Genomic DNA, 16,580 nt, shown 5'->3' with positions numbered 1-16,580 from the left:
TGTGATAATTTCCATAATACTGTCAACAACAGTTGTCATATTGCTAATGACATTACATTTCAAACTAGTGTTGATGTACAAAGCTACTCCTCCACCTTTTTTAATCCTTCTATTTACATAATATAACTCATATCCATCTATCTGAAATTCATCCATATCCCCATCCTTCAACCATGTTTCTGATACTGCAATTATACTAAAACTATTTCTGAACTGCTTTAAGTAATCTTTTATTTTTGATAAGTTACAATTTATACTTCTACTGTTGAAATGGATGATAGACAGTGTTTCATTCATGACTATTTTATCATTAAATTGCTCCTCCGTGTAATACTCACATTTGTTGTGAACAGGAATTAATATGTTTTTGTTTGTACCCTTATCTACATCATATATTTTACTCTCTAAATCTGCATCTAAGTTTGTATTATCATCCATGCTCCTGTATATCCATACATTCTGTATCCATTCTTCAATCCATTACCTTATATTTGATATCAGTTACATCAGCCTTGCTACATTATCCTGTTCTAATTTTTTCTAGCTCTTTAAGGTCTCTTATCATCCTAGCCTGTGAACCTTCTTGTTCTCTTATCCATACGTTGCCATTTCGGGTCCATGTTGCTATTATTTTTTTCTGTTTTCTTAACATCCTTGCTTCTCGTGCGATGTCCCCATTCTTTTTTGTTAAATGTTCGTTTAAGTATACATTTGTACCTATCAGCTTCTTTGCTTGCATTAATAAATCATTCCTCTGCTTTCTACTGATGAATCTTATGATGATAGCAGGTTTTGCCTTCTCTGTCTTTCTTGGTAATGTGTGACAAACAGAAATAGCATCATTTTGAATGTGTATGTGCTTACTGTGCAGAAAGCCCACCACTTGTTGCTCTAATGTCAGCAGTTCTTCCTGTGGGGCGTCTTCTGTCGTCTCCAAGTTTGCAGTAGCTCGAGCATATGTGCGGTGTCGAGTTTCCAGACCTGTTAATACTAAATTGTCTCTTTTTGTGTATTGTTCCAGTTCATCCACCCTCTGCTCCAAAAATGTTGAGAAAAAAGTTGAAATGTCAAGAAAAATGTCGAAATTTTGAGAAAAAAGTCCAGTCCAAATGTCGAGATTAATGTTGAAGTACAATCTCGAGAAAAAAGTCGAAATCTCGAGAAAAAAGTCAAAATCTCGAGAAAAAAGTCAAAATCTCGAGATTAAAAAGGAAATAAAAAGGAAAAAAGGAAGAAAAATAGGGGAAAAAGGAGAAAAAGAATAAAAAAAAGGAAAAAAAAGAAAAAAAAGAAGAAAAAAAGGAAAGAAATTGTCAAACATTTTTGAAAAAGCTCCAGGGAGCCACTAGGGCGGCGCTAAAGAGCCGCCCTAGTGGCTCCCTAAAGAGGGGTCGGCACGCATGCGGCTCCAGAGCCGCATGCGTGCCGACCCCTTATATAGACAATACTTTCTGACAGACACTTATTTGCAGTTATGACGACACTTTATACCATCTATATATGTGCAGAATATTTATGACTTAGAATCTGCTGCTATCAGGGGAAAGGGAGGGTGTGGGTTTTTGTCTGTTAAAATAGGTCATTTTAACAAATGAATAACTGTAAAATGTGTAAAAGCAATTTTTAACTATTCCTTCTTATATATTTATGGCTCATTTTTCCTTTATCTCTTCATGCAAGTTTTCCCCAGATTGTCTTCAGGTCACCAGATGCTGCTGTGAAACTGCAAGGTTAGTTTCTTTCTTTTAGGTCTTTCTCCGGCTCTTAACTGCCTTCCTGCCCTTTCAATATACAAGTCAGATATCCGCAGGACACCATGGTTATTTACCCAGGAGTCGTGGCATTTATAAGCCCTGCATAAGCCAGGTTTTAATCGAGGTCTGAGTGAGTTGATGAGCCAGAACCAATAAAACGCACACATTCTGCAAAATCTGCAGCTCATTTTCTCCAAATCTCCGGCTCAAGATCATGAAATAAGAAGTGGATGTTCTCTCTCTCCCACGAGTGGAGAGGCTTGTTTTATTAAGAGTTTGTACGTGTTCTTCAACTTGAAGTTAGCAGAAACACTCGGTCTCCCCGGAGGACCCACAAGCTCGGGTACAACTTTGAAAGCTTGAAGAAGAATTTGTTTCCTCTTCACTCCACCCACTCGTCACGGCTCAGTCGTACCGTCTTTGACGGTAATGACTGTCTCTCAAACACACAGCAAGAAAGAACAAGAGAGTTTCCTGTCATCCGTCAGTGCTGATCAGCCCCCCCTATCTATACCTCGTCTTTCTTCAGATCTCCTCCTTTCACTGTGTTTTTAATCACAAGCAAACAACAGAAGTGTCCGGAAGTCTGCACATGGGAGCGTTTCTGCATGTGCACATGTATGAGCGGAGGCGGTCACGCTCTTAAGCCTGTGATATTCCTATTTTGGACATGAAAGGAAGCGGAGACCAGTTCTCCGGTGGCAGAGGAAGCAGAGACGTCCTGCCGAGTGGAACTGAGAAGAATCACACGAGACGTCGTTACGTAGGAGGTGGAGATGGTTCAGGCTCGTGAGGATAAGAGCAATATGTGTGAACTTGTTTGTAGTTTAGGCCACGTTTACACATTTACAAAAACTGATATTTCCCCCTCTACGTTTTGAAAAATACCATTATTTACACAAACCTGCATAAATCAGCTCTTAAGGTGCTATGAGCAGCCAAACCTGCAGGGGGCAGTGTAACGAGACGATAAAGTCATGCTAGCCAATCAGAATCCTGGAAAAAAACATCAACAAATGACACGAGTAACTTCCAGTTACTTCCAAGATGAACGAGAGTCTTTCGTTTGGAGTGACAGAGAAGTGGAGTGACTTTTAAGTGTGACGTTAGAATATAAAACAAGTAAAATACAAGAAAATATTGACGGTGGCCAAACAAATTGTAAACACAGGTCGCACACATGACGCTGGTGACGTTTCTGTCTCATAATGTGACGTTCTGAAGCCTTAATGTTCCGTTTCCCTCCGTTTACAAGCAAACGTGAAGACAGAGTTTTTGCAAATCTCCACTTTGGCCGGAGTTTTCAGGAATGATTGTTTTTGGTGACTTTGAGCTTCGTTTTCGTGTAAACGAACGGCCAAAACGCATGAAAACACCACTGTTTCTGCTATGTGTAAACGGGGCCTTAATGTCTGTGTGTCTACATTAGTTGATTACGACTCCAGGTGTGTGTTCATGTCTGCAGAATCGTACCTGGGTCTGCTAACAAAAGGCTTTGAAAGCAAACAGAGCCAACGTAGAGAGGCGAGTGGCCCTGAAATACACAGCAGTTTACACAGCGATTCATGGTGAGTAGCTGGTGGGCTTCACACAGTACTGCTCATATAGTAGACCTGTAGTCAAGACCAACTAAACCGAGACCAAGACCAAGACTAGTTCAGCTCCAGACCAAAAACAAACCCAGTAATGTCCTGATCCTGCGTGATTGTATTCCATCATCCTGGTTCTAGTTTCCATTTGAGCTTGTTTTCAACTGCAGCTCAATAACACAGAGAAGTGGATGATGATGTTGAACTCTATAAATGTTTCCATCCATCAGCTGAGATCAGATATGTGTGGCGACTGCACTACCGCTATTTCTACACTATTGGAGGATTGACTCCAGTGCTTTTAAGGATTGACACGACTACTAACTAGTCCCAAAGTCCTCTAGCAGAATAACCAGCTCCAACACCCCCCTCCACCTCAGGAAAGTAGTGAACAGTAAATGTTACTGATTGGACTGAATTTGGAGATGAAACCTGAATTTTAGATATTAAAGATTGAAATTACATTATTTACCATTATAGTAATCAGATTACACCGTATATCAGCATCACTGAAATGGACCTGATGCTTAATCAATCACGATATGCAAATATTATTCATATATTCATTCAAACAAGGCCGTTATAAACACAAAACTGTAATTAAATACAGACACATGCAGATGCACCAAAACATTAAATCAGATGCAAAAGACAAATAGTTTACAAAACTGTGCATTAACAAGAGGAAGAACTGCAGATCACCAGATTCTGTCACCTTGGTGCAACGGACTCTCAGTTATCTAAGTCTGAGACATGAAGAAACCAAAGACAAGACCACAAAAAAGTGGTCTGGAGAACTAAGGGTCTATCATTTCACTCGAGTAACAACAAAGTCACATGATGTTGCAACTTTCTGCAAAAAAGCTGAATGAAATCAGTCAGAAACATCCATCAATTAAAAGTGGAAACACTAAATTAAGGCCAGACGAGCAAAACCTAAACCATACTGCAGAAACAGTGAAGAAGAATATGAAGAGGAAAGTCTCCGACTGTCCGAGCCGAACTTCTCACGTTAAATATTAAGGTTCATGACAGAACGATAAAGAAAAAACCTGAACACGTACGGCTTGTTTGGAAGTGTTGTCAGGAGGAAGCTGCTTCGCTCTAAAAGAACTTGGCAGCACAAGTTCAGTTCCCAAAGCTTCATCTGAAAAAAACATTAAAAAATGCCAGGAACGATTTATTTTGGACAGAAGAAACCGACGTGCAGAAGAAAAACAACGCACCTCCTCTTACCGTCTGTCAGGTACGGTGCTGAGAGGGGGATGACAAGAGCTCGTTCTGCAGACGGGACACGTTGACCCTGAACACCTCTGTAATCTACTGACAGATGTGCATGAACATGACGGCTAGAGCTGGATCTAGAGAGATCTGCAGCTCAGGTCCTCCTGACCTCAGAGAGCCACAGGTCGGACCTTTCTAACAATCTCCACTTCACAGTTTCTCACAAAGTAAAATCTGGCCTTTTCCCATTAGAGCCCCCCCTCTGATACGCTTCACCTGCTTGTGCGTTTAAATCTCCCTTTTCTGGTATTAATGCCTTCAGAAGCTTCAAGGAGTTGAAAAAGTTCTGGGGTTCCGTGGACAAAATTGTTGGTACCCCTCAGTTAAAGAAGGAAAAATCCACAACTCTCACTGAAATCACTTGAAACTTACAAAAGTAACAATAAATGAAAATGTATTGAAAATTAAATAATCAAAATCAGCCATTACTTTTGAATTGTTGATTAACATAATTATTAAAAAAAAACAACTAATGAAATAGGGCTGGACAAAAATGATGGTACCCATAACTTAATATTTTGTTGCACAACCTTTTGAGGCAATCAATGCAATTAAACGATTTCTGTATTTGTCAATGAGCGTTCTGCAGCTGTCAACAGGTATTTTGGCCCACTCCTCATGAGCAAACTGCTCCAGTTGTCTCAGGTTTGATGGGTGTCTTCTCCAAATGGCATGTTGCCTTACCAAAAAGCTCCAGTTTGGTCTCATCTGTCCAAAGGACATTCTCCCAGAAGCTTTGTGGCTTGTCAACATGCATTTTTGCAAATTCCAGTCTCGCTTTTTTATGGCACATCAACTCTATGTTCATAGACTCAAAAACCAAGCATACGAAGAAAAGAACACTGTCCTTACGGTGAAACATGGAGGAGGCTCAGTAATGTTTTGGGGCTGCTTTGCTGCATCTGGCACAGGGTGTCTTGAATGTGTGCAAGGTAAAATGAAATCTGAAGACTATCAAGGCATTCTGGAGAGAAATGTGCTGCCTAGTGTCAGAAAGCTTGGTCTCAGTGGCAGGTCATGGATCTTCCAACAGGACAACGATCCAAAACACACAGCCAAAAACACCCAAGAATGGCTGAGAGAAAAGCGTTGGACTATTCTAAAGTTCCTTCCATGAGCCCAGACCTGAATCCCATTGAACATCTGTGGAAGGAGCTGAAACATGCCATTTGGAGAAGACACCCATCAAACCTGAGACAACTGGAGCAGTTTGCTCATGAGGAGTGGGCCAAAATACCTGTTGACAGCTGCAGAACGCTCATTGACAAATACAGAAATCGTTTAATTGCATTGATTGCCTCAAAAGGTTGTGCAACAAAATATTAAGTTATGGGTACCATCATTTTTGTCCAGCCCTATTTCATTAGTTTGTTTTTTTTAATAATTATGTTAATCAACAATTCAAAAGCAATGGCTGATTTTGATTATTTAATTTTCAATACATTTTTATTTATTGTTACTTTTGTAAGTTTCAAGTGATTTCAGTGAGAATTGTGGGTTTTTCCTTCTTTGACTGAGGGGTACCAACAATTTTGTCCACGTGTGTATGTCCAATAAACACATTGAATTCCATGGGAGTGAATGGGAACACAGTCCTTTAATTTTCCTATGTGACTTTGTTTCAGAGACATGGAAAGATTTTTTTTGTTTTTTCCCCAAAGATCATGCTTTCATTGTGGCTTTGTTCTGAAGTTGAGTTCATCTTAAGCCTGAACGATGGCCATAATGCTCACCCGATTAGATTATTGACACTACAGCGATAGTGACCTGTCCAATAAAAAGAAAATTGCATTCCTTGGGACTGAAAATAGGGGTCTAGAGCCCTATATAATCTTTCTATGTGACATAATTTTAGAGATATGGAGTTTTTTGTGCAAAAAATGACCTTGGAAATTAAATTTGACCTTCAACATCACCTTGAAATAGGAAAATTATCTTAGAATTGAATTCCTAGCACCAACAAAGTAGAGAAAGTGACAATATACAACAATCTTGAGGTTTTTCACACAACTGTAGCTCGGTTAATGTTTTGAATAAGACTCACTCTGCGATGGACAGATGCTTATATTGTCCAACTGCATTACCAGGGTGTCTACAGGTTTGACCAAGTTAAATTTAAGACTTTTTAATACCATTTACAAACAAAATTGTAGACCAAAAAGACAGTTACACACTTGGAACCCAAATTTACATTCACCCATATTTGCTTGCCTCGTCTCGAGACCACGCCGACTAAGAAATCTGGCAGGTTGCAACCCAAACATGATGTAAAACCAGCCAAAATAATGAAAAACCAGCTCAAATAAAACATTCTCTATGTTAAAACCGTCAATTATTAAAATTAAGCTTCACAACATCACTAAATAGCCAAAAAGGTTCAGGCTCCAAACAAAGACTACAGTTAAATTAAGTAGATTAAAGCAAATAAAGTATCAGTGAGTTTATTGTCTAAGTTTCTACTTTTATCTGCCATAATGGAAACTCTTTTGTTAATTTCTCATAAATATTTATTAAAAACCAGGAAAAGCAGCCCAGATTTTATCAACCCGCCCAGTCTTGTATTTTTCAGCCCATTTGAGCTGAAACCCGCCCAACCTGGCAACCCTGACTGAGGCGTCTAACAACTGGTAAACAAATGTATTTCTCCTCAAAACGATAAAATACACTTTTCCCCTTCAAAGTGTAAGAAAACCTTTTAATGAAGACTGGATAAATTCCCTCTAAAATTAATATATCATAACTAAGACCCTTGGATTGAGATTGAAGACTTATTAAGACATTTAAAGGCCTTATTTTAGGAAAACGGAATTTAAGACTTTTTAAGGACCGGCGGCCTTCCTGTTTAAGGTATTTAAGACAGTTGTTATAAGACTCTTGCTTGTTATCCACTTAGTAATACAGAACCATACCACATGTATGAGTTTTAGTCAACTTAAGACTAACAAGAACCCACTTTCTCACTTGTAGAGAGTAGTTGCTATTGGCTCTTGACAAAAACAGCTGAAACATCCCTGGAAAGGAGATCTCATTTCGTGGTTTCCATAGAGAGAACCACAGATGACGTAATAAGAACTGCCTCAGTTTCAGCTTTTGGCCCCCTACACATGGCCAAAAGCTGAAACTAGCACCACGAACACGGGCTCTTCTTCTTGTATTAACATTTGTCGTCCCTTTAGCCGAGACATCCAACCAGAATGTGGAGACGATGTTCATGTGTGGTTTGATCCGAGACATTTTCTCAAAACCAAGTTGAAAAAGCTTCAACTTCAGAGACTTAAGCGATGCGGACCAGAGCAGATTAAACTGAGGTGTGAAAACGCCCTTGGACAATTTCTGAATGCAGAAATTCATTTTGGTAAAAGCCCAAAGACGCCTGCAGGGAAAAACACAACAAAACACAACAAAACAAAATCCTGCCTTGAAAAAAAAAAAAAAAAAAAAAAAAAAAAAAGGTTTTACATTTTCATAAATAAACTGGGACAGTTGTTTAGTCACTTTCTAATGTATTAAACTTTCCCCACATCCATGACGATGAACAGTCCTCGGAGGTTGGACAGGGGACAGGTTAGGAGACGAATGAGAGGATAAAAGACGCGTGAACGGATGAGGAATGGGAGTGAAGAACTGTGTTTACCTGTTTTGAATCCCTCCACAGGTAGATGGTGTAAAGAACTATTTACCTGTTTAGAATCCCTCCACAGGTAGATGGTGTATAGAACTGTTTTTACCTGTTTAGAATCCCTCCACAGGTAGATGGTGTAAAGAACTGTTTACCTGTTTAGAATCCCTCCACAGGTAGATGGTGTAAAGAACTATTTACCTGTTTAGAATCCCTCCACAGGTAGATGGTGTAAAGAACTGTGTTTACCTGTTTTGAATCCCTCCACAGGTAGATGGTGTAAAGACCTGTGTTTACCTGTTTAGAATCCCTCCACAGGTAGATGGTGTAAAGAACTATTTACCTGTTTAGAATCCCTCCACAGGTAGATGGTGTAAAGAACAGTGTTTACCTGTTTAGAATCCCTCCACAGGTAGATGGTGTAAAGAACTGTGTTTACCTGTTTTGAATCCCTCCACAGGTAGATGGTGTAAAGACCTGTGTTTACCTGTTTAGAATCCCTCCACAGGTAGATGGTGTAAAGAACTGTTTACCTGTTTAGAATCCCTCCACAGGTAGATGGTGTAAAGAACAGTGTTTACCTGTTTAGAATCTCTCCACAGGTAGACGGTGTAAAGAACTATTTACCTGTTTAGAATCCCTCCACAGGTAGATGGTGTAAAGAACTATTTACCTGTTTAGAATCCCTCCACAGGTAGATGGTGCTCTGCTGGCAGGCGTCGTCGGAGCAGGCGGGGAGGAGGTGGTCCTGGTTCCCGTCTCCATCTGGAACAGACATGGAGCATCACATGAACAAGTGTTCTAAAACTGGGCTATTTTAATACTTTCCCTCCATCTCAGCCTTGAATTTGTTCTGGAGTCGTATTGAAAACAGCACAACAAAGGAAATCAATGCTACCCGCCCCCCAGCGCATATTTCCACAAGAATACACAAATCCAAGCTGCACTTGTGGCTTTGCTGCTTTTTAATGGCAGCTGACTTCAAGTAAGATTGTCTCCATTCTCGTCTCATTGCTAGTAATTATTAGAGCTGATTCATTCATGTTTTATGAAGGTTGGACGACGTGGCATCATCTAACGAACCTCAACACCTTAAAGCAAAACCATTAGTGCAGCCAACACGATACCAAATTACCACCGATTACTTTACACCACATATGAGACGCCATCAAGATCCGTCAACCGGTGACTTTATAACTGTTTATAACTATCTTTATAACTATCACTGTTTGAACTGCTGCCATCTGGGAAATGATACAGGTTCAAGGACAAACAGACTCAAACAGCTTTTATCCAACAGCAATAACCACTCTTAACAAAAACAGGAGCTAATGTGCAATAACAAAAATGATTGTACTGTATGTTGATGAAAGTTCTTGTAATGTCCATGTGTTGATGTATGTGTGGAGGGGTGAATGTGTCTAGATCAGGGGTGTCAAACTCATTTTGCTTGGCGGGCCGGATTTGACCAATTTTTTTCTCGCACGCTCAAAATAACAAAAACGGTGCGGAAAATGTTTTCTCTAATTTTTTTTTTTTACTATTGTTATCTAATCCAATATCAGTTTAGTTAATTTTAAAGGAAATATGCACTTTGTTTACACTCTAATTATGTAAAATATATTTCTTCAGAATCTTTTCTTGAAATTTCTCGTTTTTTTTCAAATTATGTAAGATACTTTTAATATCATTTTACAAAGATAAACAGAAACAAGTATGTTTTTTTATATTTTGCTTTTTTATAGGAAATTTAATTAAAAGCATAATCTTTCTTATTACAGTGTTTCTTTGTGATTTAGAGATTTTTCCAGTACAATTAAGTGTATTTATTTTTTTAAATTGGCGCGGATATTTACGCCAGTGTGCCGAAAAAGTCAGTACTTCTCTTTTAACTGTTTTACTTTGTCACTATCCTTGTATTCAAAAATGAAATTCTCCGAATAAATATCTTATCATGTTTTTTAGCAGTTTAGCAGTTTTTCCTTCGAAAATATATAATAGTAGTCAGTTAATAAAAATAAACAACCTTCTACGAAGAGATTAAATCGGCAAATGCATCCAAGAAAAATAAAAAAATGTCAAACTGCTCTCTTTGTGGAATAACGATGGATTTGTAGAAAAAATATATTATCAGATATGCTGCGATTCATGGCAATTATTTATGCCTTCCTTTTTAGTAAATTAACATTTCGATTTTTTGCGTTGGAAACTTCTTGCGGGCCGCATGAAAATCTCTCTCGGGCCGCACATTTGACACCCCTGGTCTAGATATATATTTATTTATTTCATTTCATTTCTTCATTATTTATTTTTTAGTTATTTTATTTCTTATAACTTATAACTGACTGGAGAGCACTTAATTTCGTTGTACCTGGTAATAATAATAATAATCAATTTTATTTATAAAGCGCTTTTAAAAAGGTCTCAAAGACGCTTAAATGATGACAATAAAGATCTATCTTATAAGAAAAACATCTGCCCAGCTGCTAATATGGTGCAGCTAGTTTCCTTAGTATGAACCTTGATATTTAATAATCTTAATAAAGAGTGAAGAGCCCTGGAACAGTAAAGGGTTAAATATGTACAAATCAGAGCAGGCGAGGCGTGTTTGGTTCTCAGAGGAGAGGAGATATTCCTGGAAAAGATCACTTCATAGTTTGTAACTTCTCAAACTTTTATCTTAAGTTCTCCATCCCCAGCTATTAAAACTCTAAGCCTGCTAAGTGACATTGTTCTGCAGATGCCAAGCCGAGCCGAGCTGCTCCAGCTACGAGCGGATCTGGCCGACTCAGCAGGAAAAGCTGTGGGCCATTTTATTTGAACGGACGCCTTGTTTGCAGCCGACTATTTGTTTCCTTCTGTCAAGTCCAGGAACATGACTGAAATATGTGGATTTAGTCCTGAAATGGATGATGGCAACGATCTGGTGCAGGGTTTTGTTGTTGTTTTAACACTAAATCAAGCAACAGTGACATGTTGCTTTAACCTGCCAAAGGTTCATGGATCAACAACAACCCAGAGTGCAGGTATAGCGTTTATTTGCCCTCAGTCGTGTTTAACTTTGGCCAAAGCTGAGTGAAAACATCAGTAGCTTTATTTGTTTGCTGTGATTTCTTAAATATAATTTTTGGAGTTGTACACATGTTCTTGTCATATTTACTTTTACTTCAAATAAAGAGCAGGATCCCTGACTTTCACATGCAAATGCTGTTTTGTTCTCCCTCAAAACAAACCAACAATTCAAGACCTATTTCAGTTTTTCTTTTTTAATGAAAAGTTTTTTTCTGTCAAGATGGGTTGCTGAGTTGCATTAATGAGGAATAAAATTAACTATTTTGATTGTACCAAATGGCTGCAATGAAACAAAGAATGAAATACTTCAGGGGTCTGAATACTTTTACGTCAATGTTTATAAAGTGGGGAGAAAAAAAAGAAAAAGTTGCTAAATTTACTTACAGACTCATTGAAAACGTAACATCTAAAGTCTCATTAATTAACAACAATGTGCCGGTTTATGTTCCGCTTGACATTAGATCACATTACTTACTACACACATTTAAATTGTTGCCAGACAAAGTATATCTGGAGTCTTATGGATCTCATTGGCGTTAAAGATCACTGCAGGTGTTTTTATTCAACCTTTTTAGGTGTGTAATTGATCTACATCCCATCAGGACCCGGTGCCGTTCCCAGACAGGCAGCAGGCCGAGCGTGAGGGGAAGGTAAATCCATCACGGCTGCACATGAATATACTTTCAGGAGTCGTCGTGTAAACAGATAAGAGACGGAGTTCAGACTGTGGAGGCTTCACACAGACAGTCAATCCTCGTCTGCTGCAACAGTGCGAGGGCGACACTCCCCGACAGATGTTGTGTGAAGAGAAAACCCAATGACTCTGATGATAAACGACGGTACAGAGAATGGGAGGAGGAGAAACTGAACATGACTGTCAGCGGCAGCCGAGCAGGAGACGGAGGAGGAGAAGGAGTTACACCGTGAATGAGACACTGCAGAAGAAGTCAGAGTAGTGAGAAAACGATATTTTAAAACACACACAAACTTCCTTGTACCTATACTCATACACTCAAATCATCTGGACGGTGTTACGGTGCATCCACGCGCGGGGCTTCAGGGGGGACTGGGGCCTGAGCCGCAGGCAAGAATTTTTTTTTTTGTGGCACCACTTGGTTCATATTAGGTATAAAGCATTGTATAATATGTTGTGCTGAGATTTTCACACTCACAGTTAAGATTAAAACAAAAATTGCAAGTGAATCTCCAAATGTATTCTGGGTAAAATCGTTGGTCATCAACAGCCGTCTATCAACGCCATACGTCACCATCAATCACTTGTCAACAGAGCACAGTAATCCTGCAGCCTAAACATCAGCGGGAGTTAGAAACACAAAAGTGGAGCAATAAAACACAAAGAACAAGAAAAAAGGGAGCAAGAAATAGCCAAATTGCCCAAGCTAGATGCATATTTTGTTGCCCTAATCCTCCTCCTGTGGGAGATGAACCACGTTGTTTAGCAGCGTTTCATCCCCGGGCCCCCGGGCGAGTTCACGGAGCGCAAGGCCACAATACTTCAAATTGAATCTGAACTTTATGGGCCGCCGGGCCAATTTTACTACACTACTGTCATTAGTTGAAGTGGCTATCTGTGGTGCTGAACTCCTACAAATGCGTTGAATTTGTGTCTGAAATGTATTTGTTTTATTAGGCTATGTTTTTGTTGTTCTTGTGGTTTGTTGGACTTTGTCATGTTATATCATTATATGAAGTGGGTTTCCGCTATCTGAGGTGCTGATAAATACAATCAAACGCTTTGGATTGTGTGTCAAATAGCGTGGCTTGTGTGCGATGAATAACTTGCTGGGATAGATGCATAAAGTCCGAAAAATATAATCTATTAAAAAAAGGTCAACAAGGTTTCAAAATTCAAATTATCCTTTGTAGAAATTAAATCTTAAATATTTCACCTTTTTCTTTCTTTCAAACATTTCTTAAAGTGTGTTCCTGCAGCGAGAGACAACAGGTTCACACACCTGAGTCTGGGCGGATATTACCGTAAATGATATGTTACCGTGCTGCAAGTAAACATAATTATTCTGAAAAATTTTATTATTATTTTAACAAATTTGAGAATTATCTTTCACAATCTCTAATAGGCTATGTTCTGCTCTTACATCTGGTAATGCTTGTAAGCACGCCCGCCGATAGGGGGGGACAAACGGGTCTGTTGTCCCGGGCTCAGGGTAGAGGGGGTGGCCCAGAACTGAAAGAAAAAATGTATATATATATATTCTCATTAAATTATGGAATAATTTTTTCAAAATGTTTCAAAATATGCCTATTTGTGGAAAAAATATGTAGTATTTGAGTTACATAAAAGCTTGTTATTTGTTTTCTTCCTAATTGTCCTTGTGGTCAAGAACCCCCAACACAAGAATGGTTTGGCCGCTGATCAAAATTTGATGTTATCATTTAATTCAACCATTAGAATGGTCAAAATGTCCGGTCAGCACAAGTCCGGTGCTCAGAAAAGAAGAAAAAAGACAAGAAGAGAAGAAGAAAAGAGAGGCCTCAGAGATTCTCTACACAAATATTTAAAAAAAGGTGGTGACGGTGAAGCTGGAATTAATAAAGTCAGCGTAGAGCAAGGTAAGAAACAGCAGCCAACGTTTACCAACCTTGTAACTTAACCTAACTGGTTAGCTCTAATGTTAACGTCCATTAGCTTGTATAAAAACCTGAAGAGCAGAGGGAGAGGAGAGGAAGAGGAGAAGGAGAGATCCGGGCGCAGGGGGGCCCATCTTAGATTATTTTGTCCGGGGCCCCGGCAAGACTGTCAGCTCGATAACTAAATGTTGGAAATGTGTGTCTTAAGTATCTGATTATTTAGATTTGATTAATTTACACCACCTTTATATAAATGCAATTAAGATAGAATGACTAGGCTGGAATGCCGACGTACAATCATCACATAAACTATCAAGCTCTCAAGAAAAAACACGTTGTCATATTTCCTGACACTTGTGTGAAATGTATTTGATCAACGGGTTCCAGTGGGAGGAGGCGATGTTGGCGAACACTTCATCTGTCTGCTGATTCACTCCAGCAGTCCGTCTATTCATCTTTCTGTTATCCCCGTCCTCCTCTGCCATCGCCCACCTCTCTCTGGCTTCTCCTCATCTCAGAGCTCATTTTTCTGCCTTTCATTCCCACTTTCCTTCCTTTGCTCTCCTCGTTAAAGTTTCGGTCTCTCTTCTCTTCACCCCGCCTCGTTCTCCCCCCCCCTCTCTCTGTGCTTTCGCTCGCCCTCCCACCGATGGCGCGTGGTGTGATGGATATTGTCTGAGAGAGTCGTGTGGGGAAGCTGCAGCAGAAATGGAGGATGGAAGGAGGTAAAGGGAGGTCTGAAGAGGGCTGGTAAAAGAAGAGGAGGTAAAATGGAAGAAAATAGATATAAAAAGAACAGAAAGAACAGAAGAAGAGAGTAGAAGGAGATGCACATACTTTTCGGTAGGGACTTCGACCCAGCGGCGTTAATCGATGCAGATATTAACAAGCACTTGCACAAACACGCTTGGTAGAAAGCCCTTGAAGGTACAGTAGAGCATCATTGGAAATATGGCTGCGTGAGAATAAATAAATAAAAGAGCAAGCATATCCTGGGCTTATTGCCGACTCGCTGTTCTTTATTTGCCAAAAGAAGCCTGATAATATGGATTTCTCTAAGAGAATGAACTTCCCGCCGACTTGATGTATTACCCAAATAAACACTTTCCCAATTAGTTTTTTGCTCTCAAGCCCTGGGTCCAAGTCCTCCTCAAAAGTGCACGGCGTTCATTTCGTAGGCCAATATCAGAAAAAAAAAAAAGACTGAGTAAGAATTTGTGCATGAATTATAAAAACTAGTGTTATGAGGTTAATGTGCCACTGGCGCTGCTGGAGCTGCAGGGCAGAACAGTTTAAAGACCTTGCCATCATTTTGCATCTTCCTCCGCCCCCATGTCATTTCAAAGCTTTTGCAATTCAGTTCTTTTATACTGTGGTTAATATCCAATGTAAAAAAAAAAAAATCCTGTTGTGTAAATGTAACATTTTTACCATCCCTTTGGTGGTTTATTTACTCCCCACACCTGCTTCAGTCTAACTCAAGGTACCAGTCCATCACACAACCACACAAATACAGATGCAATTTATCATTAATGAACAATGAACACAGACGCTGAAATAAGAAACAGCTCCTAGATTTTAGCTTTGGTGGCTGACACATATGGCGCTTTTCCACCAGTACCTACTCAGCCCGACTCGCCTCGGTTTTGCGCTTTTCCACCAGGGTCTAACACGCCGAGTAGATACTTTTTCTGTAGCTACTCTGCCGAGGTTCTAAGTGGCTGAGTTGGGCTGTGATGTCATCACACTACAGGCCACCGATTGGTCGGAGTCAAACGTCTACGTCTCTACCAACGGACTTTTCAGCAGCGCCGAGACAAACTAACAAAAATGAAAAAGCGTTGCTGCTTGAAGCTTCTCTAACTCTCCTTTTTTAGCTTGATATGGAACACAAGAAACAGAACCAGCAGCACATCTATCATCTCCTCCAGGTTCTACATCTTCAGTGTCTTCTTCGTTTAGATACACAATCAAATACGTCACAGCAGCTTCGCTCCAACCCTCCTACTTCTGCTGCAGGTGCTGAATTGTAGTGGAAAAGAAACCAGGCCGAGTAGAGATGAGTAGAGCCGAGTAAGTTCTGGTGGAAAAGCACCATAAGTGACGGCTTATAAAACCATCTCTGATGTTAAACTCCTCAACACATCCGTTTTAAATCTGCTTCCTGTTCACGTCACATGGATCTGTGTACATGCATCTGTCCAGAAGTCACAGACACGACTATGGAGGGATGGAAACAGAGAAAAGGCAGTTCAGGCTGGTTAACAAGGCAGAACGAGACGGGCAGTGAGCAGTGATCGAGGGAAGAGAGAGGGAGACAAAGGAGGATGGATTTAGCATGACATAAGAAGATGAGTGGAGGAATAACACCTGAGGGAAGAGCAGAGAGAAGTATGCAGTCAACACGCTGGCTTACCTGCAACCACACGCACACACGCGCACACGCGCGCACACACGCACGCACACCTCTGCGGTGACACGTGTGGTTTCCGAGCCTCGCTGTGTTTTACCTAATGATGAATTATGTATCGGCCGCTGTCGCTTTAAAAAAAATGCAATTACCTCGGAGACGAGGCAGATGGTCGTGTTTTGTCTGGCAGATGCTGCGCATCCATGATGAGTGTGGAGCCGGAAACGGAGCTAACGGTACCA

The 16,580-nt window shown here is 40.0% G+C and overlaps 1 protein-coding gene across 1 annotated transcript in view; it reads right to left on the bottom strand.

The window, feature by feature from the left end:
- The window catches only part of itfg1 (integrin alpha FG-GAP repeat containing 1), a 278,570-nt gene that overhangs the window by 188,287 nt on the left and 73,703 nt on the right, over positions 1-16,580 (bottom strand). Inside the window, exon 9 of the mRNA XM_061746781.1 lies at positions 8,920-9,011. Within this exon, the coding sequence (XP_061602765.1) occupies positions 8,920-9,011 (92 nt within the window). The remainder of the gene's footprint in view (positions 1-8,919; positions 9,012-16,580) is intronic.

Source organism: Cololabis saira, chromosome 2 (genome assembly GCF_033807715.1).
Source record: "Cololabis saira isolate AMF1-May2022 chromosome 2, fColSai1.1, whole genome shotgun sequence".
NCBI classification, from domain to species: domain Eukaryota; kingdom Metazoa; phylum Chordata; class Actinopteri; order Beloniformes; family Belonidae; genus Cololabis; species Cololabis saira.
The sequence above is the reverse complement of the archived record's forward strand: the minus strand, read 5'-3'. Positions and strand labels throughout refer to the sequence as shown.